The sequence below is a fragment of the Dipodomys ordii genome, unplaced genomic scaffold, assembly GCF_000151885.1.
Source record: "Dipodomys ordii isolate 6190 unplaced genomic scaffold, Dord_2.0 Scaffold14, whole genome shotgun sequence".
Lineage (NCBI taxonomy): Eukaryota > Metazoa > Chordata > Mammalia > Rodentia > Heteromyidae > Dipodomys > Dipodomys ordii.
Genome location: NW_012267230.1, coordinates 6,033,816 through 6,059,131, shown reverse-complemented (window position 1 = coordinate 6,059,131; position 25,316 = coordinate 6,033,816). Strand labels below are relative to the sequence as shown.

The window sequence follows — 25,316 nt, the reverse complement described above, 5'->3', positions numbered from 1 at the left end:
CCTGCTGTTGGAATTTGGCTGGTGAGGGTGGGCCTGACATCTTGGCCAGAGCCTAGCCCTGGGCAAGAGCATGGTGACCAAGGCTGGGGAAGGAGGTCCTTCAAGAAAAGTGACATGAAAACACATCCCACCCTCTTCCCTGGGAGAGGAGAGATGGGGATGGCCAAGAGAGTCCTGAGTGAAACATGAGATCAAGCCCCTCCCTGCCCACATGCCCCTCTCCAACGGTTTGTTCTTTGGAGACTTCAAGTTCAGAGGGAGAAGCTGAGGTCTGCAGGCCACTGGGGTGAAGGGTCCAGGAGTGGGGCTGAAGGGGTGGCTGGAGGGGGCAGTGACAAGCCTCCTCTACCTGCTGCTGGTGTCACTGGGGCTCCTGGGGAGAAAGAGGAAGTTGCTGACTAGGTGGAGCCCATGCCTCCCCAGCCCCCGCCCCCTCCCAGAGGTCATTCCCCACATGACCCCAGAGGCCCACAAGGCAGGAATCCTGGAACTTCCAATTATCTCCCCAGTCCTGGTTAACTGGCTCCTCACTCATTCCCTTCAAGTCATAAGACATTTTTATCCTGAACCATGTCCTCAGCTCCTACAGAACATCCACCCACTATCCCCCAGCATGTCTGGTCAAGGGTCTACCATCTGAGGGACCATGGAAGCCACCAGACTGAATGGGTCTTCTCCAGGCTCCCACGCCTCTCCAGCCTCATCCTTCAGTAGGCTGGGTGGAGGCTAGACTACATGGAGATCCCCTCTGATACAGGATGAGAGATAAGTGCTAATGACTGCTGTTGCCACAGCTTGGCCTGGCTTCAAAGAAACAATTATCTATGACTCAGTCCTCCAGTTAAAGGATGGCAGGGAGGTTTTGCTGGTGGAAATGGTGGTTTGGTTGGATCCTAAAAAGAGATCTGCCGCAGAGAGACAGGAAAAGGCTTGACTAAAGGGAAGAAAAAGTGATGTGAGGCAATCAATGTTCACAGAAAAGGACCAGAAATCTCATTTCCAAGAAAAGAAGAGGACGAGAGATAAACTGATGGGAAAGAGGGCCAGTTTCCATGGCCGACAGTGAAGCCATGTGGCAGTCCAATCAGCCAAGGTCACTGAAGTCCCAGGCCTCAACTCTCCCCGAACTTTTCAGGCCTCCTCCCCACCACTAAGCTGTATGACACAGCCCCGGAATGGTGAGCCTTTCAGTTACTGCCCTCCAGGCCTCACTCTGACTCCCTGCCTATCCTAGGGAACAGAACCTAGACAAAAATCAATGGCTTCCCCTCTTTCCTCTGGAAATCACTACTTTATTAGCTCAATCAGGAGGGTTTCCACATGTGGTAGCAGAGTGGTACCCAGCTACCCTTCCCCCCACACTAAGGCATAGGGCCCATTCCTCTCTGGATGGACATCTATCTCTGTCCTTGCCCAGTGCATAAGGCTAATTACCTGATCTGGGGGTTCAAAGCTCAGCTGCTCCAAAGGCAGCACTGCCTAGTTTTGTTTAGTCCCCCTCTCTGAATCTGTATGACTCTCTCCTCTCCACCTTGGAGCTGATCTTACCCTCCATTGTGTGCCCACCTCCTTCTGGGACCCTTCAATCCTCTGCCCAGCCCAGTCAGGACCCCATACCAGAGCTGGCCACTGGCCACTCCTCCTGGTGCTGCTGCTGGTGCTGCAGAAAGCTGATTCGGCGGCGGAAGTGGCGGGGACAGTGAGGGCAAGTGAAAGGCCCCTCCCGGGGTGCATGGACCCGTCCATGGCCCTCCAGCCGGGCAGCTGTCCGGAAGGCTTTGCCACAGGTACTGCAGCGGTGGCGCTTGGGGTCCGTGTGAGTCCTGCCATGATTCTTGAGAGAGAGCAGATTGGGGAGAAGTTTGGGGCACAGGGAGCAGGGATAGAGTCCAGTAGTGTGGGCCTTCTGGTGGTTCAGCAGGCTGCCAGCATGGCGGTAGGAACGCCCACACTGGGCACAGCGGAAGGGCCGCTCCTTGTCTTCAGCTGCCATAGAACTTACTCCTTGTCCTTCACTAGCTGGCTCACCATTCTCTCCTGGGGCTTTGGGAGAGTCTGCTGGGGCCTCTTGAGCTTTTTCCGGACCAGGGAGAACCACCCTGTCTTCAACAGTTCCAGCTTGGGCGCTTCTGGCCTCCTCTGTCTGACTTGGCACCTGACTGTGGTTCCTGGAATGAACCTGCAGGTGTGTGGCCAGTTCATGGTGGGCCTGAAAGGTCTTACCACAGTCAGGGCAGGCAAAAGTCTGGGCAGCTATATGGTTGTGGCTATAGCTCTTAGTGGCCATGGGATTTAAGATCTCCTTGGAACAGAGTAGGCAATAGTGGTGGTCTGTTTTGTGGGTGTGGTGGTTCGAGAGGCCTTCTGGCTGTAAATAGGTCTTGCCACACTGGCTGCAGGAATAAGACTGGCTCTCCGGCTGGAGCTGAGAGCCGCTGTCTCCATTGTCCCAGCTTTCCACATAACTCACACTAGGTCCATTGGACTGGGTGTCAGCAAAGTGGCAAAGATGACTGGGGATGCTCTCCCCTGACTTGCCTTCTGGCGTGGTTAATACACGACCCTGAGGAACACAACCTTCCCTGGGCTTCTCTAGCCCCCTCTCTCCTTGCCACTCATCTGCCTTTTCCACACCCCACGACAGTGGCTCTGGGGCTTCTGAGATAGCTTCCCTACTGGGGCTCAGACTGTGCCCTCCTGGATTCCTGGCTCCCTCCTCCAGTTGTGAGACTGACTCAGGACCACCTGATCTGCCCTCTAGTCCCTGTACACCAGTCAAGTTCCCTTCACTGTCCTCTGTGCCACTGGCACCGCCCTGATCACTAGCCAGCTTTCTGGTCTCCTCATGCTCCCGCAGGTGCCGTTCAAGAGATCCCCGGCCAGAAAAGCTGCAGCCACAAAGGGCACAGCGCATGGCTGTCCGCCGCGACCGTGCAGCACGCCGCCGCCGACTCTCTGAGTGCAGCCTCTGGTGGTCCTTCAGGGCCATGCGGTTGGAATAGGTCTTGGGGCAGGAAGGGCAGCTGTACTGGCCTGTCTCGTGGCTTCGCCGGTGATTGAGGAGGCTGCCGGCATGGCGATAGGTCCGCCCACACTGCCCACACCGGAAGGGCCGATCTTCCCGGGTCAGCTTCCGCGTGGTGCCAGCCCCATGCCGCTCAGTGTGGACCCGCTGGTGGCTGGCCAGCTGCTTCCGCAGGCGAAAGGCTTTCCCACATTCGCTGCAGCGGAAACGCCGAGGGTCTGCGTGGATGCGCCGGTGGTTCTTAAGAGACATGAGGTTTGAAAAACCTTTAGAGCAGGCCTGGCAGCCAAAGTGGCCGGTCTGGTGGCTCTGCCGGTGATTGATGAGGCTGCCAGCATGCTTGTATGAGCGACCACACACTTCACAGCTGAAGGGCCGCTCAGAGCTGGTCTCCGTCTGACAGCCCTTCTCTGCCGTCTCCAGCCTCAACTCCATCTCCTCCCCTTTCACCGTGGTCTCCTCCCATGCCTCTTCCTTCACCATGGCCACCTCCTCCGGGGACTCCACTTTCAGTTCTTCCAGGGGCTGTCCCTCTTCTGCCTGCTCTAGTCCCTCTTCTGCCATGTTCTGGGGTTCACTGCCACCTTCCGCCTCTGGGATGGGCCCCACCTGGGGTTCAGAGCCTTTACAGCGAGGGTGGTTCCGCAGGTGATTGCGGTAGGCAGCCAGGTTGGGGTAGCAGCGGGAGCAGACGGGACAGACAAAGTCTCCAGTCTGGTGGATCTTGCGGTGGTTGACCAGGCTACCCCCATGGCGATAGGTCTTGCCACACTGATTGCAGCGGAAGGGGCGGGGCTGGGCTTGCAGAAAACTTTCATCCACCTGCATGCAAAGGCTGTCTGCAACGGTGTCATCTATTCCCTCTTCAGACTTGGTGTCTCCATCTTCTCCGGAGACAGAGGTGCCCTCGGAGATAATGCCTGCAACCATCTCTGTGGCATCGTCAATCGCTCCCATGTGGCTGGGATCCTTGTCTGAGGGAGTCTCAGAACTCTGGCTTTGATGGTGACGCTCTAGGCTCCTCAGGTCATCGTAGGTCTGACCACAGCAGCCACAAATGTGTCCATAACCTGTGCCGCCCAGCGCCTCCACCTCCCGTTGCAGCTGGTTCAGCAGCTCTGCTTCTGAGAGCTGTAGCAGAGGGCTGTGCGTAGAAGCTGTCTCTGCTGCTCCTTCTTCCCCTTCTTCCTCTGAGCCCTCCGTCATGCCAGAAGCATTGTGAACCTGGCGCTGGTGAAGCCTGTAGCCCGCCCGCCCAGGAAAGATCATACCACACAGGGAGCAAAGGAATGGCTGGGCCGAGGCTGCCTCCCCAGGGCCATGGTTCTGGAAGTGATTGCGAAGGGCAGGCAGAGAATCAAATTCCTTTGGGCAGAGGGAACACTGATAGATGCCTGGTGGGTGGCAGGGCCGGTGGTTGAGCAGCCCAGTGGCATGGGGGAAGGAATGCCCACAGTCAGAACACGTATGAGCAACCTCAACCTGCCAGTCGAGGTCAGTCTCTATGGGTTGGGAAGACGAGTTGGTCTGGTTAGTGGAAGGTTTATGGTCTTCGGCCAACCCAGTGAGGCCATCACAAAAGTCAGTTCCACTGCCTTCCTCATCAACTGGAATGCCCAAGTTGTCAAGGAAACAGGCTTTCTTCCTTTCCAGCCCTTCCTCAGGGCCTCTGCTTTCTTCATCACCCTGGAAACAGGCCTCATCCCTCTCAAGCTCACATTTATTGTTTTCCAATTCAGCCTGGAAACAGTCCCTGTCACTTTCTGTGTTGTCTTCAGTCACACAAGGACTATCCTCCAAAGGCTCTTGGGAAGGGTCCAGGCCCTCACTGTCCTCCAATTCCTGGGCCCAGGTTCCTGCTGGTAGTTCTGCTGGTGGGAGTTTGGCCTCTCCTCCGCCAGCACTGCTAGCCTGCTTCTGATGCCGCCGGCTCTGTCGCCGGCTATGGCGTCGCAAGTGGCTCTTCATGGCAGCCATGGTGTGGAAGTGCTTGGCACAGGCCCCACAACTGAAGTCCCCTATCTGGTGGGTCTGTCTGTGGTTGATAAGGCTGCCCGAGTGGCGGTAGCTCTTTCCACAATCTCGGCAAGCGAATGTCCGAGGTGAAGATGCGGTGGTCTCTGTCCTGCTATTCTCCCCTTCCTCTGCCCTGGGAGTCACACAGTGATATTCGAGGCTCTCCATGTCACAGACACTGGGGGTCCCCTCTTCATCTTTGCAGACATGTCCCTGCTCCCTGTGGGGAGCTGCCTCTGTTCCCGCTGGCTCAGGGAGGATCTTCCTGTTGGTGCAGCCGGGAGGCTCTTCAGCCTCAGTCCCTGGGCCTGCACGTTGGCGAGCAGCCTTGCAATGTACTCGTACATGGTTGCGCAGGGCCATGAGGTTGGGGTACTTGCGGGGACAGAGGGAGCACTGGTACTCTCCTGTCCGGTGGCTGTGGCGGTGGTTCACTAGGCTTCCCCGGTGGCGGTAAGCCCGGCCACACTCAGCACACTTGTAGGGGCGATGGTCCAGGATACTGGTGGGGACTTCTTCCTCCTTGCAGTTGGTATCCGACCCCAGGTCTCTAACACCAGCTACTGGCACAGATGTCTGCCCATCTTCCCCAGCTCCTTGCCGGGGTCTGTGATGAGCCCGAACATGGTTTTTGAGAGCCGCTGCATTGAACAACTGCTTGGAACAGACCGAGCAGGGGTACACACCCGTTTGATGACTCTTTCGATGGTTGATGAGGCTCCCAGCATGTCGGTAAGTTCGGCCACAGTCCCCACAACGGAAAGGCCGATATTCCTCCAAACCTCCATCTTCCAGCTCTCCAGAGCCATTCAGCATCTCCAACTGGTCCCGGCTGCTGTCATTTGTATGTCCATTGGTGATGGGCATCCCCTTTTCTCCCCATGGCTCCTCTTGCCTTTCCGCATCATGGGACTGCTGGTGTTCCAGCAGCTCCCGGGGAAGCCGGAAGGCACGGGGACAGTGGGGACAGTGGTAAGGCCGATACTGGGCGTGGAGTCGGGAATGGTTCTTCAGAGCCATGAGGTTAGAGAACTCCTTAAAGCAGATGGCACAAGGGTAGATGCCCAGGGTGTGGCTCTGGCGGTGGTTGGTGAGGCTCCCGGCATGCTTATAGGTTTTACCACACTGATTGCACTTGTATCTCCTCTCCTCCTCAGCAGGAGGGCACTGAGTAGACTCCTGGCTCCCTGTAAAGTTCACTACTGATTCTGCTAAATACTGCTCTAAATTGCTAAGGAGGCTGCTGGCTGGGGTGGGTAGAGGTGGGGCTCTGGCAGTCGAATTGGTGGTGGGGTCCCAGGCCTCCATTTCCCCCTCAGGATCTGGCTGGCTTTCCCAGCCTTCTCTTTGCCTGGTGGGTGGATCTTCCCAAGTACCTGGAGCTGCCCTGGGGTCAGGCCCAGATTCACAGTCAGGGGTTTCTTTAGCATGTTTTGTCTGGTTTTCCCAGTCTTCCCCAGGCCCAGGTCTCTGGCCCCAAGAGTCACCAGACACTGTCTCACTCTGGAGATGTGGAGTAGCTTCCTTGGGGCGAGGGGGCCTTCGTCTGCGGCGGCCCTCAGGAGCATGAGTCCTCATGTGGCTCTTGAGGGCCATGGGATTGGTAAAGTCTTTGCCACAGGTGATACAGGGGAAAAGGCCAGTCTCATGGGTACGGCGATGGTTGACCAGACTCCCTGGGTGACGGTAGCCCCGCCCACACTGCTGACAGCGGTAGGGCCGAGGAATACTGTCAGCCTCTTCACTGTCCTGATTGGGAGATGGATGGAGCAGTTCTCGGTGTCGCAAGAGTTCTGGGAGGCTAGGAAAATGACGCTGACAATCAGAGCAGCTGAATGAGCGGGGCGGGTCCTCCATGGGGCAATGTGACAGAAACCAGAAACCTGGAGGTTCAAGAGGAGCAGACAAGTAGCAGCAGCATTTTCCTCTGGTGGAGGGGACAAGGCCTAGGAAGAGGAGGAAGAAGGGGCAGTGGTCAAAAGGATGGCCTCAATTAACCTTGCCACTTTTTTTTTTTTGGTCGGTTGTAGGGCTTGAATTCTGGGCCTAGGCACTGTCCCTCAGCTCTTCAGCTCAAGGCAAGCACTCTACCACTTGAGCCACAGCACCACTTCCGGTTTCTGAGTGGTTTATTGAAGATAAGAGTCTCACGGACTTTCATGCTGGGTTGGCTCTGAACCGAGATCCTCAGATCTCAGCCTCCTGAGTAGCTAGGATTACAGACATAAGCCACCAGTACCTGGCTTTAACTTTGCCTCTTGACTATATAAGCAACAAGTTCACCAAAAGCCACCGGGAGGTCTCCCAACTATCAATTAATCTGGAAGTAGCATCATTAAGACTTCCCTAAGTACAAACTCCTCAAATGTGGAAGCTCCTCTTGGTTTAAGTCATCTCCCCACAAAAGAAAAAAAAAATTAAGAAAGAAAGAAAAGAAAAAGTCTACAGCGATCTAATTGACCCTTTCAAAAAATTTTTTTCTGGGCCAGCACTGGGGTTTGAACTCAGGGCCTCACTACTTCCTAGGCTACTATTTTGAGCTACAATTCCAGCTTTAAGTTTTGCTGGATATTTTGGAAATGGAGTCTAGTGAATTCTTCTGCCTGAGCTAGCCTCAAATCAAAATCTTTCAGATCACAGCCTCTTGCATTGCTAGGTGAGAGCGCCACTGATGTCTGACTAGATCTAAACTACTTTCTGATCACAGACCTATTTTGTTTTCAGACTAGACCTAGAGGTCTTAGTGTCCCTGATCCTCTACTCCCAGTAGCTAAAAAAAAAGAAAAGAAAAGAAAAAGAAAAAGTGCTATCTTAAAAGAAGGCATGACCAGTAAGATCATACAATCCTTCCTTCATTAACCTTCAGCTATATGCAGTAGCCTGGAAGCGCTGATTCTCCAGCTAAAAACAAGAAGAGGTAAGACCTCTTCACAGAAAGGTCCAGCTTGTACCCTCATACCTGTAGTTCTTTCAAGTATCACAAGGTCTCCTTCCCAAGACTCCTTGGGTCACTTCCCTTACCTACTTCTCCAGAGCCTAAACTATCTCCCATCTTGAAAGTTCATCCCATTTCAGGTCAAAATTTCATTCCAATCCTCTACCCTTCTCTGATTCACACTGCCTTACCTTCCCATCACCACCAGTTGTCGTGTTTGTTTTGTTTTTTCTTCCTTCTTCTACGTCCTCTCTTACTATTGATGACAACAACTCACGCTGGGCATTCCCATGCGCCAGGCGCTGTGGCAAGGATGGTCACTGTGTCTGACCCTAAACCCTCACCACTTTGCAATGTCTCGGTCCACCTAGTTTCCACATGAGCTCACCCAATTGGCAAAGGCACTCTTCCTACCAAAGCTCTACCTTTCCCAGGAGCAGCCCCTCGTGCCTTCTACACCATCTTGGCCTTTTCCGACCCTGACTCTTCGGTCCCATGGGACTCCAACACGAATCCGACCTCGGATTGCTACACCTCCTCACGGAGCCTGTCCCCGCTGTTCTCACCTCCGACAACTCCTGACGCCCAAGAGTCTCTTTCCCTAAATCAACCACCAGCGAAGTCCTCTGGCATCACTCATCCTCTCTGACAATTTTTTTTTTCCTTCAGGACCCCCTACCTCGCACCGGCCAAGCCCCTTTTCCTTCCCGCCGCGGGCGCGTCCGTTGGGGAGGGGAGGGTGGGGGGGGGGACCGCGAACGGGAGTGCGCCTGCGCACTGGGACCCTTACCCTAACTGCAGCCGCGCGCCCTAACGGGTAGCTGTGGGAAGGGTCTCATGGCTCCCACACATGCACACTCAGCCAGGGCTCCTGGGAGGTGAAAGCGGAGAGAAAGAGAAGGGGGTGGGGGAGAGACAAGGGAGGAGGAGAAAGGTAGAGGGAAGAAGGTACAGCTGGTGGGAGCCAGGAGTCAACCCGCAGCTTCGCGGACACTTCCTATTGTTACTAGGAAACAGGAAGTGTCCGAGATGCAAAAGCTTCCCCGAGAAACTTCCGTTCTCCGAACACTTCCTGTCCCGCCTCCAAACAGCGGTCCGCAGACACACTTCCGGCGTCGGGCTCTGGCTCCGCCCAGGCAGGTCAGCGCGCGGCGGTTTGCCTACGTACTATCGTAGCCACACTTCCGCTCGCCGCCGCTCAAGTCCTTCCGGTGCTTATTGAATAAACGCCGAAGAGGGGGAGAAAAAAGTAATAATAATAACGATCATAATGTCCTGCCGTCCCGGCCACGGCCTTTGGGTGACATTTTTCATGAGGAGCCCTGAAAGACACTTCTCAAGACATATGGGTGAGGCTTCGCCAAAGGAAGTGTTGTGAGGTGGAAGCGGATTTAGGTCCCACCGAGCTTGAGAACCTAAGTCTGGCCCGACCTCCCACCTCCTGGCTCTCGGAGACACTTCCGGTGGCCGGGCGGGTGGACATGCTGTCAGTGCAGCCCGGCCTCCCCTCCTTTGGACACCCCGAGACTCCTGGCAAGATGTTCCCCTGCCCTCGTAGCTCGGAGGCGTGAACTTTCGCTCCGTCCGCGGCCGCGGGAGCTCCCGCCACTTCCGTTCTCGGGCCTGCCCGCCCCGCCCTCCCTGCGTCCCGCTGGGTCCTAGCGCCGTCCTCTACCCTTCCCGCAGCGTCCCGGGCTCGGTGGGTGCGCCAAGCCGACGCCAGCGCCACGGAGCCAGCCCGAGTCGGATCAGGTAAGGAGACGCCTGCGACCCGTCGCAAAAGGCCTCGGGCAGCCTCGGCGCGGACGCGATCCAAACTGGCTTCAGTTTCCCTGTGGGCGCCGTAGGAGGACTGGGCTGGCCCGGGCGCGAGCTGCGCGGGCGGGGCGGGCGAGGAGCGGCCCGGGAAGGCTACGGGCCCAGCATGGTCCTAGAACCCGCCGGCTGTCCCCCCCCCCCCCGCGGGCCGGCTGCTGCGGACGCCTGAGGTCGGCCGACGATGCTGCCGGCCTTACCCGGTACGGGCCCAGGGGTCCTAGAGCCCGTCTTGTTGCGGGCTTTTGTTTCTGCTTGCGCGGCCTGACAAGCCAGGTCCCCGGCAACCGTGGGCCCCCTCCCCGGCGGAGGCCCTGACCGCCCCTCCCGCGGTCCTAAAGAACGCCATCTTGCAGGCCTTTGTCCTGCCTGCGGTCCTTGGTCCATTCATTTGTTCCTCCCCGCGATCTCCCTCGACTCTTGCCACGTTGTGAAAGCTACGTTTTCCTACGGTTTATTCCAAAAAAAAAATGAGTCAGCCCAAGGCCCTGCCCTACAGGGACTGCCTGTCTGGCGACATAGAGAGCGAGGAGCACTGGGCTTCCATAGCTCTTGGCTCCTCCGTGGATTGTCTGGTAGGCCCAAAGGCCGTGCAAACTCCCTTATATTTCGGGGGCCTCGAAATTTTTTTGCCGATGAGGAAACTGAGGCTCAGAGCGTTGTGGATCCTTGGGGAAGGGAGTAATGGAAGGATGTAAAATGTGTTCCCGTGGGCGAAAGGAAGCAAGGGCAGTACCTTTAGAAGTGGGCTAATTTCAGAATGTAGCTGGAGCTTAGGTTGCTTTCCAGAGGGCACACAGCCACAGAAGCTGAGGCTGAAAAAGGAGTTGGGATCAGGTTGTGAGAGAGCTGACCAGGTCTCAGACCTAGAATATGACTAGCAGCCACCTTTAGAGTTCCACTAACTCTCATCAGATCCCTTCTGGCTACCAAGGCTTATGTGATGTCTGTTTAGGATTGGGGACACTTAGATGTCTCCTTTTAGTCCCATTCTGTTCCCCCCTCTCACAGGCCCTAACCTAGGCTTTTGGGGAATTCAGTCTCTTTACCTGATGAACACGCTCCTTCACTACAACAATGAATGGAATATCTTGGGGCCATATTTGGACTTTGTGAGCTTGAGGGATGAGAAATTCAGTTAATAAACAGCTGCTGAGGGCGCTGGTGGCTCACTCCTAACACTCAGGAGACTGAAATCTGAGGATTGTGGTTCAAAGCCCAGCAGGGCAGGGAAATTTGGCAGATTCTTATCTTAAGCTATCAGTAAAAACCTGGAAGTACAGCTGTGGCTCAGGAATTGAGTGCCAGCCTTGAGCAAAAAAGCTATGGGACAGCACCCAGGTCCTGAGTTCAAGTCCCAATATGGGCACGAGTGCATATACACACACCAGTTGAAATCTAACCTGCCATCAAAGCAATAGGGAATAAGGATAGAGAGTCTGATCCAGAAGCTCTGAATACTATAATTACTTTGTTTCTCTATGGTGTTACTTCTTATAAGAATGTTACTCTTTTGAGAACCCGTGTGTGGCTCACACCTGTAATCCTGGTTATTCAGGCCGCTTAGATCTGAAGATGGGGGTTAATGCCAGCCCCAGCAGGAAAATAAGTCCCAGTGACACTCTTACCCCCAATTAATCACAGAAAAAGCCAGAAATGGTGTCTCAAGTGGTAGAGTGCTAGCCTTGAGCAAAAAGAGTTCAGGGACAGTGCCCAGGCCCAGAGTTCAAGCCCCAGAACCAGCCAAAAAATAAAAATTAAAAAATGCTGCTCTTGTTGCATTAGGGCTCTACCCTTATGACTTCATTAATTTTTCTAAATCTCTGTGTCAAAATGTCACAGTGAGGGTTAGGGTTTTAATATATGGATTTGGGAAAAACATACTGTCTTTAACAAACTCCTGAGCAGTTGTGAGCTTAGCTTGAGAAATTTGAGCAGTACACATAAAATGCTTAGAATGACAGTTGGCCACAGTAAGCAGTGTGGGATCCAGATGACACCAGCTGTGTGCTGGTGGTTTATGCCTGTAATCCTACTCGGAAGCCTGAGATATGAAAATCTCAGTTCAAAGCCAGCCCAGGCAGGAAAATCTATGAAACTCTGATCTTTTTTTTTTTTTTAAGGTCGTGGGGCTTGAACTCTGGGCCTGAGCGCTGTCCCTCAGCTCTTCAGCTCAAGGCAAGCACTCTATACTTGAGCCACAGCACCACTTCCAGTTTTCTGGTGGTTAATTGGAGTCTCAGACTTTCCTGCCCAGGTTGGCTTGGAACCACGATCCTCAGATCTCAGCCTCCTGAGTAGCTAGGATTACAGACATGAGCCACCGACGCCCAGCTTCTGATCTCCTATTAACCATCAAAAAAGCCAAACTTGAGTTATGCCCAGTACCAGTACAAAAAATAAAGGAAAAGGAAAAAAGGGCTAGAGAGTAAATATCAGGGTTACAGATAGCATTAAGAAAGTTAGTCACTCTCATAGGGATGAGTACTTGACTAGTGTGCTTGAGGCTCTGATTTTTATCCTGTCACTGCAGAAAAGGAAGGAAGAAGTGAATGAGTCAGACCCAAGCATGATGATGCATGCCTGTAATTCCAGCATTTGAGGTAGAAGGAGGAGGATCAAGAGTTGGAGACCAGCCTGTAGAGTTCCAGGCCAGCCACACAGTTGAGACCCTGATGAAAGACAGGAAGGAAGGGAGGGAGGGAGGGAGAAAGAAAATTGGTCTCTTGACCACTTCTTTGAGAAGTTGTCAAGGACCTGATACCCAAAGGCAACCAGGAGACAGCTATACAAAGCTCTTGGGGGAATCATGGAAAGCTGGCCTGGTGGGTGGGGTCTGGTGATGAAGGGGAGAGGGATTAGAAGGTGAGGTAGACAGGAGTTAGATGGATTGGAGCCTTGGGAAAAGTACTGGTCTTTTTCTTGGGAACAGTGTCATGATTTGGTTTAAAAATCCTCACGTGAACAAGAATAGGCAGAGAAAGAGTCCAGCTCCAGGTTTGATGACTTGAATTTGAATCTGGGCTCCTTGATTAGCTCTGTGTCCTTCTGCACAGTTGTGTGTGTTTTTTTTTTTTTAACTTTGTGGCATCTTGATCTCCATATCTTAAAAAGAAAAAAGTTGTAATATAACTATATCTTTCTCTAGAATGTGTGCAAACCTAAGGGTATGTGTTTGTTTTGCTTCTGAGGCTAGGGGAAGCAAGAGCAGGGTTAGGCAAGTTCTACCACGAATGACATTCCATGTATTTTGTTCTTGTGTTGGTTGAAGGGTTGCAGCAAGTGTGCTTAAAATACAGATTCTTAACCAGGTGCTGGTGGCTCACACTTGTAATTCTACCTTCTTTGACTGAGATCTGATGATCATGCTTTAAAACCAGCCTGAGCAGGAAACTGTCCATGGGATTCTTGCCTTTAATCAGCCAGCAAAAAATGGAAAATGGAGCTTCAGGGAAAATATTTGAAGCCCTGGTATTGGCACCCAAAATAAATAAAGAAACAAAATAAAATACAGATTCCTGTGTCCTGCCTAGATGATCATTTTGATGTAGGGATTTTGCAAAACTCACCAGGGTTGGAAGAGTCATCAGTAAACTGAAGTGAGGCTCTAATGGATTGTAGACGGGCCTAACCTATTTGATCCTGTATGGAACTGGGTGCCAAAGGTACAGTTTTCCTTGGAGAATGTTTTGGACTTCTTCCCCACCCCCAGTAACTATTTTATAGATAGGAATATCAAAGCCCAGATCCAGCAAGAGCCAGAAGAGAGGCCAGATCTAAGAACCAGTAAGCCCAGTCCTCTGAGACATGAAGGGTACTGACTGTGATTGCAAAGCATTTCCATAGGATAAGAGAAGACAGATGAAGTCTAAACTTAGAGTTCTGTTCATTGTGAGGCTGATTCATAACTTAAAATAATTTAAACAGTTAGATTCAAGTCTCAGCTACATGAGTTAATAACTACATGACTGTGGGCAAGTTAACATCACTTTCAAAACCTCAGTTTATTCATCTGTAAAATGGGCACAGTAGTCCCTACTTTAAGAAGTGATGAATTAGGCAAGGTAGCACATCAGCAAAGGGTCTGCGTCTGAAAATGAAATAATTGAGGGTGGTATTTATTTCTATTTCATTCAATCCTCTGATCCTGTAAGGTTAAGTACTGTTTTTACCTCTCCATTTTTCAGATGAGGAAACAGGTTCTAAGACATGCAGTAAATTTCACAAGGTTACATCAGCTGGAGAGCAATGGAGTCAAGATCTGAAGCTGGGCATTCTGGCTTCAGAGGCTCTGCACTTAACCACGGTACTGTCCTGTTTTTCTGGACCTCAGTTCCTTTATCAATGAAAAGGACATTGCTCATGGTGTTGACGTGAAGGGTAAGTGACTTAACACATGAACAGTGTAGGATACTGTCTGGAATTTGGCATATTCTTAATAGATGTGAGCTATCACTTTTCTTCCTTCTTCCTTTTGCTCAAGACTGATGCTCTACCACTTGAGCCACAGCTCCACTTCCCAGTTTTGCTGGTTAGTTTGAGATAAAAGTCTTATGATTTCAGCCGGGCGCTGGTGGCTCACGCCTGTAATCCTAGCTACTCAGGAGGCTGAGATCTGAGGATCGCAGTTCAAAGCCAGCCCGGGCAGGAAAGACTGTGAGACTCCTATCTCCAATAAACCACCAGAAAACCAGAAGCGGCGCTGTAGCTCAAGTGGTAGAGCACTCGCCTTGAGCTGAAGAGCTGAAGGACAGTGCCCAGGCCCAGAGTTCAAGCCCCATGACCAACAAAAAAAAAAAAGTCTTATGATTTCTTCTCTCCAGGGTGGCTTCAAACTATGGCCCTCATATCTGAGGCTCCTGAGTAGCTAGGGTACGGGTGTAATCTCAAACTCGGAACCACCAATGCCCAGCTCAGAGCTCAAGCCTTTTTATTCATCATCATACCCCAGGGTATAGTGGTCAATTGAATATAATGAGAACAGAGGTGTTTGTGATTGGAGTCAAAATCCAAAGAGGAAAGTAGGGCTTAAATGAAGGACATGATTTGGGAACAACCAGGACAAACTAACAGTGTGGTGGTGGGAGCCATGGAAAGTTCTTGTGTAGGGGAGAGGGACCACAGAGAAGCCACATTTTGAGATATCAAATTGGGAGTCTATTGGAGAACGGACAGCTGCAGGTTGTCTCCTAGCACAAAGACCTGCTAGCCTTAACAGCCTTAACAAAAGTGTTATACCTAGGCAGAACAAATTGGATGAGCATACTTAAATCTAATAAAAGTGTTACACATAAAACAAAGCAAGGAGCAAGGGGCTCTGAGCCTCTCTCTCTTTTCTCAGCTTCGTCCTCCTCCTCAATCTGTGTTGTAAGTTAGAAGCCAACCCCTGAGGCACACAGATGAGGAAACTGGCTTATAAACAAGCAGTGATTTTCCTGAGATCTAGTAAGTTATCCCAGGGCTCAAAGTAGAATGGAGGCTGTCTAGCCTCTGGGCACATCTGGCTCCCCCCCCCCCCAGCTGCTGCATCTGAGCTCCCTTAAGTGGATCTGCTGTAATCCTTTTCCCTTCATCCCCTTGGGGAAGGATGAGCTGGTGTTAAGACTAATGCAGCCATTAATCCTATTTCCTCCCAAATGTGATCCCTGGAGCAGCTGGGTGACTGGTGTCTGGGCTCTGGCCCAGAAAGTAGAAACCTCTGCTTAGAGCTGGTGTCCCAAGAGACCTTGGTAGATCAGATTCATCGATTATGACTGAGAAAGAGGCTACTGACAGCCTTGAGAGCAAATAAATCTCTCCATTACCAGAGTTCTGGGATTAGGAGAACAACTGGGATGCCAGAGCAGAGGGTGGACCGGGATTCCTGCCTGGGGTGGAGTCCCTTACAGCTGTTCAAGGCCAGAATTCTTTGTGAACAGTTGCTTCTCTGAAGGGTTAACCAACCAGACAGGGAGACAGCCTGAATATATTGGGGTACCACATGGTGCCAATTACATTTAGCCAACTGGCTTCTCCTTCTCCCAGACCCAGGTCTGTCTTCCCCGGGTGATTGGAAACCTTCAGGTTAAGAACCACATCTATTTATACAGAATCCTGGCATAGTCCTTGGACACTGAGCTGAAGAAGGAAGATGGCAAGACTAAAGGAACCTAGGCATTCGAGACAGCCACAGGATTTCTCCACACTCTGAAAGTTCACAGAGATTGTGGAGCAAAGTGCAGGTAGATCTTTTGGGACCTTAGCACCCACTACCCCCTACCCCCAGTCCTTCACCTGGTTCATTCCTAGCCTCAATGAGCAGATCACAGAGGAAACGGGAACCCTGAGTTTGAGTCAGGGATGGTTGGCAGGAAGGATGTGAGGGTCGTGTGGTTTGTGCCGTCCCAGGTGGGAAGAGCAGATGAGATTATAGGATGTTTTGGTGAGAAAGCAGGCCTTGAAGGACCATGGCTGTGGCCTGACTTTGCTTCTCTTGCAGAGAAGCCCCACCCACCATGGAGGTGGAGGCGGCAGAGGCCCGGGCCCCAGCTCCTGGCTACAAGCGGTCTGGCCGCCGCTATAAGTGCTTGTCCTGTACCAAGACATTTCCAAATGCGCCCAGGGCAGCGCGCCACGCTGCCACCCATGCACCTGCAGACTGCAGTGAGGAGGTGGCCGAGGTGAAGCCAAAGGCTGATACAGAACCCAAGGCCGAGGAAGCCGGTGGGGACAAGGTGTCAGGGTCAGCAGCCAAGCCTCGGCCTTACGCCTGTCCGCTGTGCCCAAAAGCCTACAAGACGGCACCCGAGTTGCGCAGCCATGGGCGCAGCCACACAGGCGAGAAACCCTTTCCGTGCCCGGAGTGTGGGCGTCGCTTCATGCAGCCAGTGTGCCTGCGCGTGCACCTGGCCTCGCACGCTGGCGAGCTGCCCTTCCGATGTGCACACTGCCCCAAGGCCTATGGCGCGCTCTCCAAGCTCAAGATCCACCAGCGTGGTCACACGGGCGAGCGGCCCTACGCCTGTGCAGATTGCGGCAAGAGCTTCGCCGATCCCTCGGTGTTCCGCAAGCACCGACGCACTCACGCCGGCCTGCGGCCCTATGGCTGCGAGCGCTGCGGCAAGGCCTACGCCGAGCTCAAGGACTTGCGCAACCACGAACGGTGAGGGCCCTGTCTGGGGGGCTGGAGGCTGCTTGGAGGCGGTAGCCAATGGGGACTGGGGTCGAGGCTCGCGCAGCAGAATGAGCCAATGGGGAGGTGGGCGTGGTCCTCGGGGGTGGGGCTGGGTTCCCTGGTAGAACTGGGGTTGATCTAATGGGCGGAGCCGATGACTAAAGATGGAGCCTGGGAGAAGTTGGGGTCTGACGGGCGCAGGTTCTAAGGAAAGCTGGGGAAGAAGCAGGATTTAAAGTTGGGCATCTCAGCTTCGTCTTTGGCGAAGTCTGGGTGTGAGTTGGGTTTGGCTCACCCGAGTCTTCAATGTGTAGAGGGGTTTGCTTTTTTGTTTTGGTTTTTACTGTGTATGGGGGTGCAGGTGGGAGGGCCGAAGCCTGAACTCAGCCCAGGCACTGTCCCTTAGCTTTTTTGCTTAAGGCTAGCGTTCTACCATTGAGCCACAGCTTTACTTCCAGCGTTTTGCTAATTGGAGATGAGTCGCATGGACTTTCCTGTCCAGTGTGGCTTTGAACCGTTATCCTCAGCCTCCTGAGTGGTTAGATTTACAGGAGTGAGGCACCGGTGCCCAGCAGGGTTTTTTTTTCCTTTTTTTTTTTAAGTCGGGATCTCGCTGTGTATCCCAGGCCGGCCTGGGCCCCCGATCCTCTGCCCCCGCCTCGGGAGTGCCCTGGGGTTTCTCCCCGTGGCTCTTAGGAGACCTTTCAGGGTGGTCTCTAAATGACAGCTCGGACAGGCAGCAGGGCCCTGGACCCTGGGAGGGTCTGTGGCCCTCACGCCCGGCTCCCCACGCCCCCCGCAGGTCCCACACTGGCGAGCGCCCCTTCCTGTGCTCTGAGTGCGGAAAGAGCTTTTCTCGCTCGTCGTCGCTCACGTGCCACCAGCGCATCCACGCGGCGCAGAAGCCCTACCGCTGCCCGGCCTGCGGCAAGGGCTTCACGCAGCTCAGCTCCTACCAGAGCCACGAGCGCACGCACTCGGGCGAGAAGCCCTTCCTGTGCCCGCGCTGCGGCCGCATGTTCTCCGACCCGTCCAGCTTCCGGCGCCACCAGCGCGCGCACGAGGGCGTGAAGCCGTACCGCTGCGAGAAGTGCGGCAAGGACTTCCGGCAGCCGGCCGACCTGGCCATGCACCGGCGCGTGCACACCGGCGACCGGCCCTTCAAGTGCCTGCAGTGCGACAAGACCTTCGTGGCGTCCTGGGACCTCAAGCGGCACGCGCTGGTGCACTCGGGCCAGCGGCCGTTCCGCTGCGAGGAGTGCGGGCGCGCCTTCGCCGAGCGCGCCAGCCTCACCAAGCACAGCCGCGTGCACTCGGGCGAGCGCCCGTTCCACTGCAACGCCTGCGGCAAGTCCTTCGTGGTGTCCTCCAGCCTGCGGAAGCACGAGCGGACCCATCGGAGCAGCAGCAGCGAGGCTGCGGGGGCCGCCCCCCAGCAGGAGCTGGTGGTGGGGCTGGCCCTGCCGGTGGGCGTGGAGGGCCCGGCCGCCCCAGGGGCGGCGCTGGGGGACCCCCCGGCCGGGCTGCTGGGGCTGCCCCCGGAGTCGGCCGGTGTGATGGCCACGCAGTGGCAAGTGGTGGGCATGACGGTGGAGCACGTGGAGTGCCTGAACGCGGGCGGCGCGGAGGCGCCCGGCCCCATGGGCGAGACGGGCGAGGTGGGGGGCGGCGAGGAGACGGACGAGAAGCCCCCGCAGTTCGCGTGTCGCGAGTGTAAGGAGACCTTCTCCACGCTGACGTTGCTGCGGCGCCACGAGCGCTCGCACCCGGAGCTCCGGCCCTTCGCCTGCACCCAGTGCGGCAAGAGCTTCTCAGACAGGGCCGGGCTGCGCAAGCACAGCCGAACCCACAGCTCCGTGCGCCCCTACGCCTGCCCGCACTGCCCCAAGGCCTTCCTGAGCGCCAGTGACCTGCGCAAGCACGAACGCACGCACCCCGCGCCCATCGAGACCCCCGCTCCCCTGGAGCCCCTTGTGGCTCTGCTGGGAATGCCTGAAGAGGGGCCAGCCTGAGCCCGCCGTCCCCCCATCCGCGCCCAGCGCGTGTCTCCCCAACTGCCTTGTGCCCCACCCCACCCCCATCTCCCCAGCTCGATCTAGACTCTGGGTACCTATTCTTGAGCAACTAGCTCACCTGGCTGCACCCGAGAGCTGGCATGCTGGAGGCTGGGCCCACTTGTGAGGACTGAAAACCCCTCATTAAAGCATCCACTCCGACACCGGGTCCTCTAATGTGTTCTAGTTGGGGTGAGTGGTTGGGAGTTTGAGCATCGGGTAAGGTTCAGTGGAGACCCCTGAACTGACCGCAAACTAGAAGGGTTTTTAGATGCATGGTTTCCCAAGGAATCTTAAGGGATATCTTGGGACAAAGGATTCCGTGGCCAAGTCGGCACAGAAGGCCCTCGGCCCTTGGGAATTCCTGGTGGTTCCACGTTGTATGCATTGAAGGCATTAAATCCTGTACCAACAGATCTGTTTAGATGTGTTTTGTCCACACTTTGGACCATGGAAACCTTTTACTGAGTAATGCTACTTCTTCTGTCCTTTTATGGATAATTAATGGAGACTCAGCATTTACCTCCTGTAAATGACGATGACAAACTAGAAAATATACTTGAAGGAAGAAAACACTCCCATGCACAACAATGAAACCCATGAATTACAAAGGAAAAAAAGCTCACAAGAAATGTGCAAACCCTATATGAAGAAAATGATGAAGTAATGAGGACATGAATGGAAAAAGTTGTTACTAAAAGGACTGAGATTTAGCCCAGTGGCAGGACTTGCTTAGCATGTGACTTCTATCCCCAGCACTGGGAGAATAAAAAAGTTTGATCCTTAAATTCACGACCATTCTAGAAGATTTCTTTTCTTCCTTATTTGTATGCATGTTTTACATCCTTAGCAAAAGAATCCCAGGATTTTTGCTTTCACATGATTGTCTTTTTTTTTTTTTTTTTATTCATGGCTTTTGATGTTAGTTAAGGTCAGTACATGGAAACCAAAATGACAGGTTTGGAAGCTATTTTGCCATTTCTTTAAGTCTTTGAGCTGCAGGTCAAATCTAAGACTGATCATTCCGTACCTATTTAACCTGCCTATGAGGTTCACAGTGATTTTTCTAGCTCTGTGATCACATCAGTGATTTTAAATTTTAAATTCACCAGTGTAGCTGTTTTGTCAGTAGCTAGACACTGATGATGAATTTGGGGCATTGATAGCTCATGCCTGTAATCCTAACTACTCAGGAGGCTGAAATCCAAGGTTTACAATTCAAAGCTATCCTAGGCAGGCAAGTCTGTGAGATTCTCATCTCCAGTTGACCACCAAAAGCTGAAAGTGGAGCTATGGTTCAAGTGGTAGAGCACCAGCCTTGGCAACAAAACAAGGGACACCCCAGATCCTGAGTCTAAGCCTCAGTACCAGCATGTGTGTGTGCACACATACACATGAGAAATTGGATGATGACTTTGGAGCATGGTGCAATAAGACCCTGGCACTTGTCTATTTTGGAATACTCTGCAGAGCATCTCCCAGGATATCTTGTGTGTGCCATTACGTGGCATTGAAAGATGGCAGAAAGAACCCAGAGAGTATCTTTTTGACAGGGTTATTGAACCCAGGGTCTTTTATATGCAAAGTGCACACCACACCACTGAGCTACTCCACCACTGGGCTACACAACACATTAAAGAAAAAAAAAATGGTGTATAAATCCATGAATGGAGTGAGAGGGTTTTCTGAAATAACCCTGAAGATTTCTGTGACTAAAGTGTGCCTTTTGGAATCAATCTGGAGAAGACTGCTACATAGCTTTCTTTGAAATGTATCTGTTGTGAAGCCTAGATTTAATCTCTAGCACAAAAGTGAAGGGGAAAAAAGTGTCAAGCCAGGCACTGGTGGCTCATACCTGTCATCCTAGCTACTCAGGAGGCTGAGATCTGAGGACCTTGGTTCAAAGCCAGCCCAGGCAGGAAAGTCCGTGAGACTCTTATCTCCAATAAACCACTTGAAAACCAGAAGTGGCGCGCTGTGACTCAAGTGGTAGAGCGCTCATCTTGAGCTGAAGAGTTTAGGGACAGTGCCCAAGCCCAGAGTTCAAGCCCCACGACCGACTAAAAAAAAAAAAAGCGTCAAGTGAAAAACACAATAGGAGAATAAGATTTGATGAAGGATGGCAAAGTAAAATGTGGAACCATTTGATTGTGTGGTTACTATATGTGGTTAGTATAGTATGTTCCCCTTTGGTCCAAATTACACACAAGTGCTCAAATTCTTGCAGAATATTTCCAGATTACTCAAGAATTGATTGTAATTTCTATCCACGAGGGCCTTCCCATTTATAAACCAAAGGTCAGGATGAACCAGAGCTTCCTTTATGTGCTTTTTTCTTTCTTTCTTTTCTGGTGCAGGTACCTGGGCCTGAACTCAGGGCCTCCCACTTGCTTGAGTCTCCCAGACTTTCCTGCCCAGACTGGCTTTGAACTTCAATCCTCAGATCTCAGACTCTTGAGTAGCTAGGATTACAAGTTGGAGTCACCAGTGCATGGCTCTTTGTTTGCTCTTGCCTCAGGACTTGAGGCCACCACGTTGGCAGTGTCAGGAAGTGACCAGGGCGCAGCCCATCTCCAAACTCACATGCCAGTCATGAACAACAGTATAGCAGGTGGTCACAGCTGGGCCTGGGACACAGGTGGCACCAGGAGCCATGTGTCATGCCTAAGCCTCTAGATTCAAGGTAAGAGTCTTTAGGCTGGGTACCAGTGGTTCACATCTGTAATCCCAGCTACTAGTCTGAGACTTGAGGATCGTGTTTCAAAGCTAGTCTAGGCAGAAAAGTCCAGGAGATTCTTATTTCCAGTTAGCCACCAAAAAGCTGGAAGTGGGAAGTTGAACTGTGGCTTAAGTGGTAGAGTGCCAGCCTTGAGTGAAAAAGCTAAGGTGCAGCATCTAGGTCAGGGTTTGAGTCTCAGTACATGTGCACGCACACACAGACACACATGCCAGTCAACAGATACAGAGGCAGAAAACCAATCCCTTGGCCCCTTTTTTCTGACACTCCATGTGCTCCATAGGCCAATCTACACTCCCTAAAGACACAGGGAAAAAATATATATATATGTCTATTTTTTAACAGCTTACCATATAATTCACTTTAAGTATACTAGTCTGGTTTCAACTTATTCACAGGATCACATAGCCATCACAATTCTAGAACACTTTTGTCCCCCTATGATAAGCTGTATACCTATTAGTTGTTATTCCCATTTTCCTCCATAAAACCATTCACCTTGGGCTGGGAATGTGGCTTAGTGGTAGAGTGCTTGCCTAGCATGCATGAAGCCCTGCAGAAAAAGCCAGAAGTGGCCCTGTGGCTCAAGCAACAGAGCGCTAGCCTTGAACAAAAGAAGTTCAGGGATAGTGCCCAGGCCCTGAGTTTGAGCCCCAGGACTAGCAAAAATAAAAATAAAAATCACCTCAATCACCCATCCATTTTCTGGCTGTAGGTCTGTGTATCTGCATATCTCATCAAGTGGAATCATACTATTTGAGGTTTTTTTTCTATCAGCTTCTTTCACTTAGCATTGTGTTTTCAAGGCTCATTCACTATGGAGTTTTTAATCAATAGCTTAGTCCTTTGGACAGTATTCCTTGTGCAAATATACTATATTTTGTTTATCCATTCACTGGTTGATGTTCTCTTGGATTGTCTACATTTTTTAGGTTGTCTCTGGAGTGTGTGTGTGTGTGTGTGTGTGTGTGTGTGTGTGTGTGTGTGTACTGGGGCTTGAACTCAGGACATTGACATCATGCTTTTTCACTTAAGGCTGGTGCTCTACTGTTTAAGCCATAGCTCTTTTTCTGGTTTTCTGCTGGTTAGTTGAAGGTAAGAGTCACAATGACTTTTCTGACTGGTCTGTCTTGGATCCTCAGATCTTAGCCTCCTGAGTAGATAGGATTACAGACATAAGTCATCAGCGCCCAGCCAAATTGTTTGGGGTTGGTGCCCAGGCTGGCTTTGAACCGCGATCCTCAGATCTCAGCTTTCTGAGTAGTTAGGATTTCAGGAATGAGCCACCAGCACCCAGCTCAAGTTGTTGTTGTTGTTCTTCTTCTTCCTTTTCTTCTTCTCTTCATTCTCCTCCTCCTCCCACATGAATTTTCAGTATATTTGGAGCATTTGTTGAAATACTTTTTTCTTCATTGAATTGTCTTCAATTAAATAATGAAAGGGTTGTTTTTTTTGTTGTTGTTGTTGGTTGTGGGGCTTGAACTCTGGGCCTGGGCACTGTCCCTGCGCTCTTCAGCTCTAGGTGAGTGCTCTACCACTTGAGCCACAGCGCCACTTCCGGTTTTCTAGTGGTTCATTGGAGATTAGAGTTTCCCTGACTTTCCTGCCCTGGCTGGCTTTGAACCGAGATCCTCAGATCTCAGCCTCCTGAGTAGCTAGGATTACAGGTGTGAGCCACCAACGCCCGGCTAAAAGGGTTTTTTTTTTTTTATTCATTCCTTGATCTACATTATCTGCCTTTATACTGGCACCACATTGCTTTTTACAATATTATAACTTTGTAGTATGTTTTGAGATCAGGATCTCTGAATCCTCTAGCTAGTTCTCTAGCTTCATGATTATTTTATTTTTTGTTTTCTGAGTCCTTTGCATTTATATTTGACTGTTGTTTGTTCATTTATTCATTCATTCATTCATTTAAACAAGATCTTACTATGTAGTCCAGGCTGGCCTTGAATTTACAATCCTCTTACCTCAGCTTCCTGAGTGCTGGGATTACAGGATTTTATCACCACGCCTGGGTCTATTTCAATTTTAGGAACAGCTAATTGGTTTTTGTGAAAAGGCAAAAGAAGGAAAAAACAGATTTTTTTGGGGCAGGAATTACAAAAATGACTTTGAGGAGTTTGCCATGTTCGCAATGTTAAACATTCTGATGTTTTTGCATTTAATATAAATGCATTGCTTTCTGTTTCATTCTTTTGGACCATTCCTTTGCCAGCAATGAGAAACAATATAGTTTTGTATTGTATATTCTTGGATTCCACCACCTTGAATTTATTAGCTGGTGTGTGTGTGTGTGTGTGTGTGTGTGTGTGTGTGTGTGTGCATCCTTGAGGCTTGTTTTAGTTTTAGTTTTTTTTGGTAGGTCAGGTCATGGGGCTTGAACTCTGGGCTTGGGCGCTGTCCCTCAGCTCTTCAGCTCAAGGCAAGCGCTGTACTGCTTGAGCCACAGCAGCACTTCTGGTTTTCTAGTGGTTTATTGGAGATAAGAGTCTCACAGACTTCCCTGGGCGGACTTTCCTGCCCGATCTGGCTTTGAACTGTAATCCTCAGATCTCAGCCTTCTGAGTAGCTAGGATTACAGGTGTGAGCCACCAGCGCCCAGCCCGGAGGCTTGCTTTTTTTTTTTTTCTTTTCGTTACTAGGTTAGGCAAGTGCTGTACCACTGAGCCCACACCCAGAGGCCTCCCTGATAGCTGTCTGTATTTAAGATCATGCTATTTGTAAATAAAGATAGCTTACTTTCTCCTTTCCAACCTAGATGTCTTTTTTTTTTTCCTGTCTTAATTTTCCAGGGTAGAATTTTAGCCTATGTTAGGTAGACATGGTAGGTGGCAACCACCAGTCGCTGGTGGCTCACACCTGTCATCCTAGCTACTCGGGAGGCTGAGATCTGGGGATCACAGTAAAAAGCAGGAAAGTCCACAAAATTCGTACTTCCAGTTAACCACCAGGAAACTGGATGTGCCTGTGTGGCTCAAAGTGGTAGAGTGCTAGCCTTGGACAAAAGAGCTCAGGGACAGCATCCAGGTGCTGAGTTCAAGCCCTGTGACAGACAAAAAGCAAGGAAGCAAGCAAGCAAGAAATGGTGACAACCAGTATTCTTGTATGTCCCTGATCTCAGGGGGAAAGCATCTGGTCTTTCATTATGAATTATGAAATTCCTTGTAACTTTTTCACAGATGGATTTCTATAATTAGCAAGTTGAAAAAGTTCCCTTTTACTCTTAAAAATGTTCAGCTTTTTTTTTTTTTACTTTATTAGGAAAGAGTATTGCTTGTTGTCAAATGTACTTTCTGTGTCTGTTAAAATGATTATATGGTTTTGTTCTTTATTAATAATCTGTGTTAAAGTAATTGATTTGGGGCTGTTAAACCAACCTTGTATTCGTGGGATAGGTTCCTCTTGGTCATCTGTATAATCCTTTTCATATATTGTTGGATTTGCTTTGCTATTATTTTGTGGAGGATTTTTGTGTCTGTGTGTATAAGAACAATGATCTGTCATTTCTCTGGGATTTCTTTGTCTCATTTTGTTATCTGAGTCATGTCCTGTCTTTTGTTTTGCTTCTGCCCTAA

General features: G+C 51.4%; 2 protein-coding genes across 3 annotated transcripts; one reads left to right on the top strand and one right to left on the bottom strand.

Annotated features, from left to right (window-relative positions):
• Positions 1-233: 233 nt before the first annotated feature.
• On the bottom strand, positions 234-9,025 carry Znf646 (zinc finger protein 646). Its single transcript, XM_013011519.1, has 3 exons — positions 8,767-9,025; positions 1,618-6,987; positions 234-373 (listed from the first exon to the last, which is right to left on the bottom strand). The coding sequence occupies exons 2-3, from the start codon at positions 6,896-6,898 to the stop codon at positions 252-254; spliced, it is 5,403 nt and encodes a 1,800-aa protein (XP_012866973.1). The 5' UTR covers positions 6,899-6,987; positions 8,767-9,025; the 3' UTR covers positions 234-251.
• Positions 9,026-9,647: 622 nt separating this feature from the next.
• Positions 9,648-19,852, top strand: Znf668 (zinc finger protein 668). 2 transcript variants are annotated; one of them, XM_013011147.1, is made up of 5 exons: positions 9,648-9,728; positions 13,979-14,171; positions 15,816-16,012; positions 16,270-16,932; positions 17,747-19,852. In XM_013011147.1, the coding sequence occupies exons 4-5, from the start codon at positions 16,286-16,288 to the stop codon at positions 18,954-18,956; spliced, it is 1,857 nt and encodes a 618-aa protein (XP_012866601.1). In that variant the 5' UTR covers positions 9,648-9,728; positions 13,979-14,171; positions 15,816-16,012; positions 16,270-16,285; the 3' UTR covers positions 18,957-19,852. The 2 variants fall into 2 exon arrangements, with proteins under 2 accessions (XP_012866601.1, XP_012866602.1); XM_013011148.1 differs by lacking the exon at positions 15,816-16,012.
• The last annotated feature ends 5,464 nt before the right edge of the window (positions 19,853-25,316 follow it).

Bases quoted from the DNA above. Each gene is read 5' to 3' on its own strand.
- Znf646 (XM_013011519.1), bottom strand. From the start codon at position 6,898: ATGGAGGACCCGCCCCGCTCATTCAGCTGCTCTGATTGTCAGCGTCAT. The intron at 374-1,617 runs GTATGGGGTCCT...CTTTCTCCCCAG, and splicing joins GTGGCCAGTGGCCAGCTCTG to GAGCCCCAGTGACACCAGCA.
- Znf668 (XM_013011148.1), top strand. From the start codon at position 16,286: ATGGAGGTGGAGGCGGCAGAGGCCCGGGCCCCAGCTCCTGGCTACAAG. The intron at 16,933-17,746 runs GTGAGGGCCCTG...CGCCCCCCGCAG, and splicing joins GACTTGCGCAACCACGAACG to GTCCCACACTGGCGAGCGCC.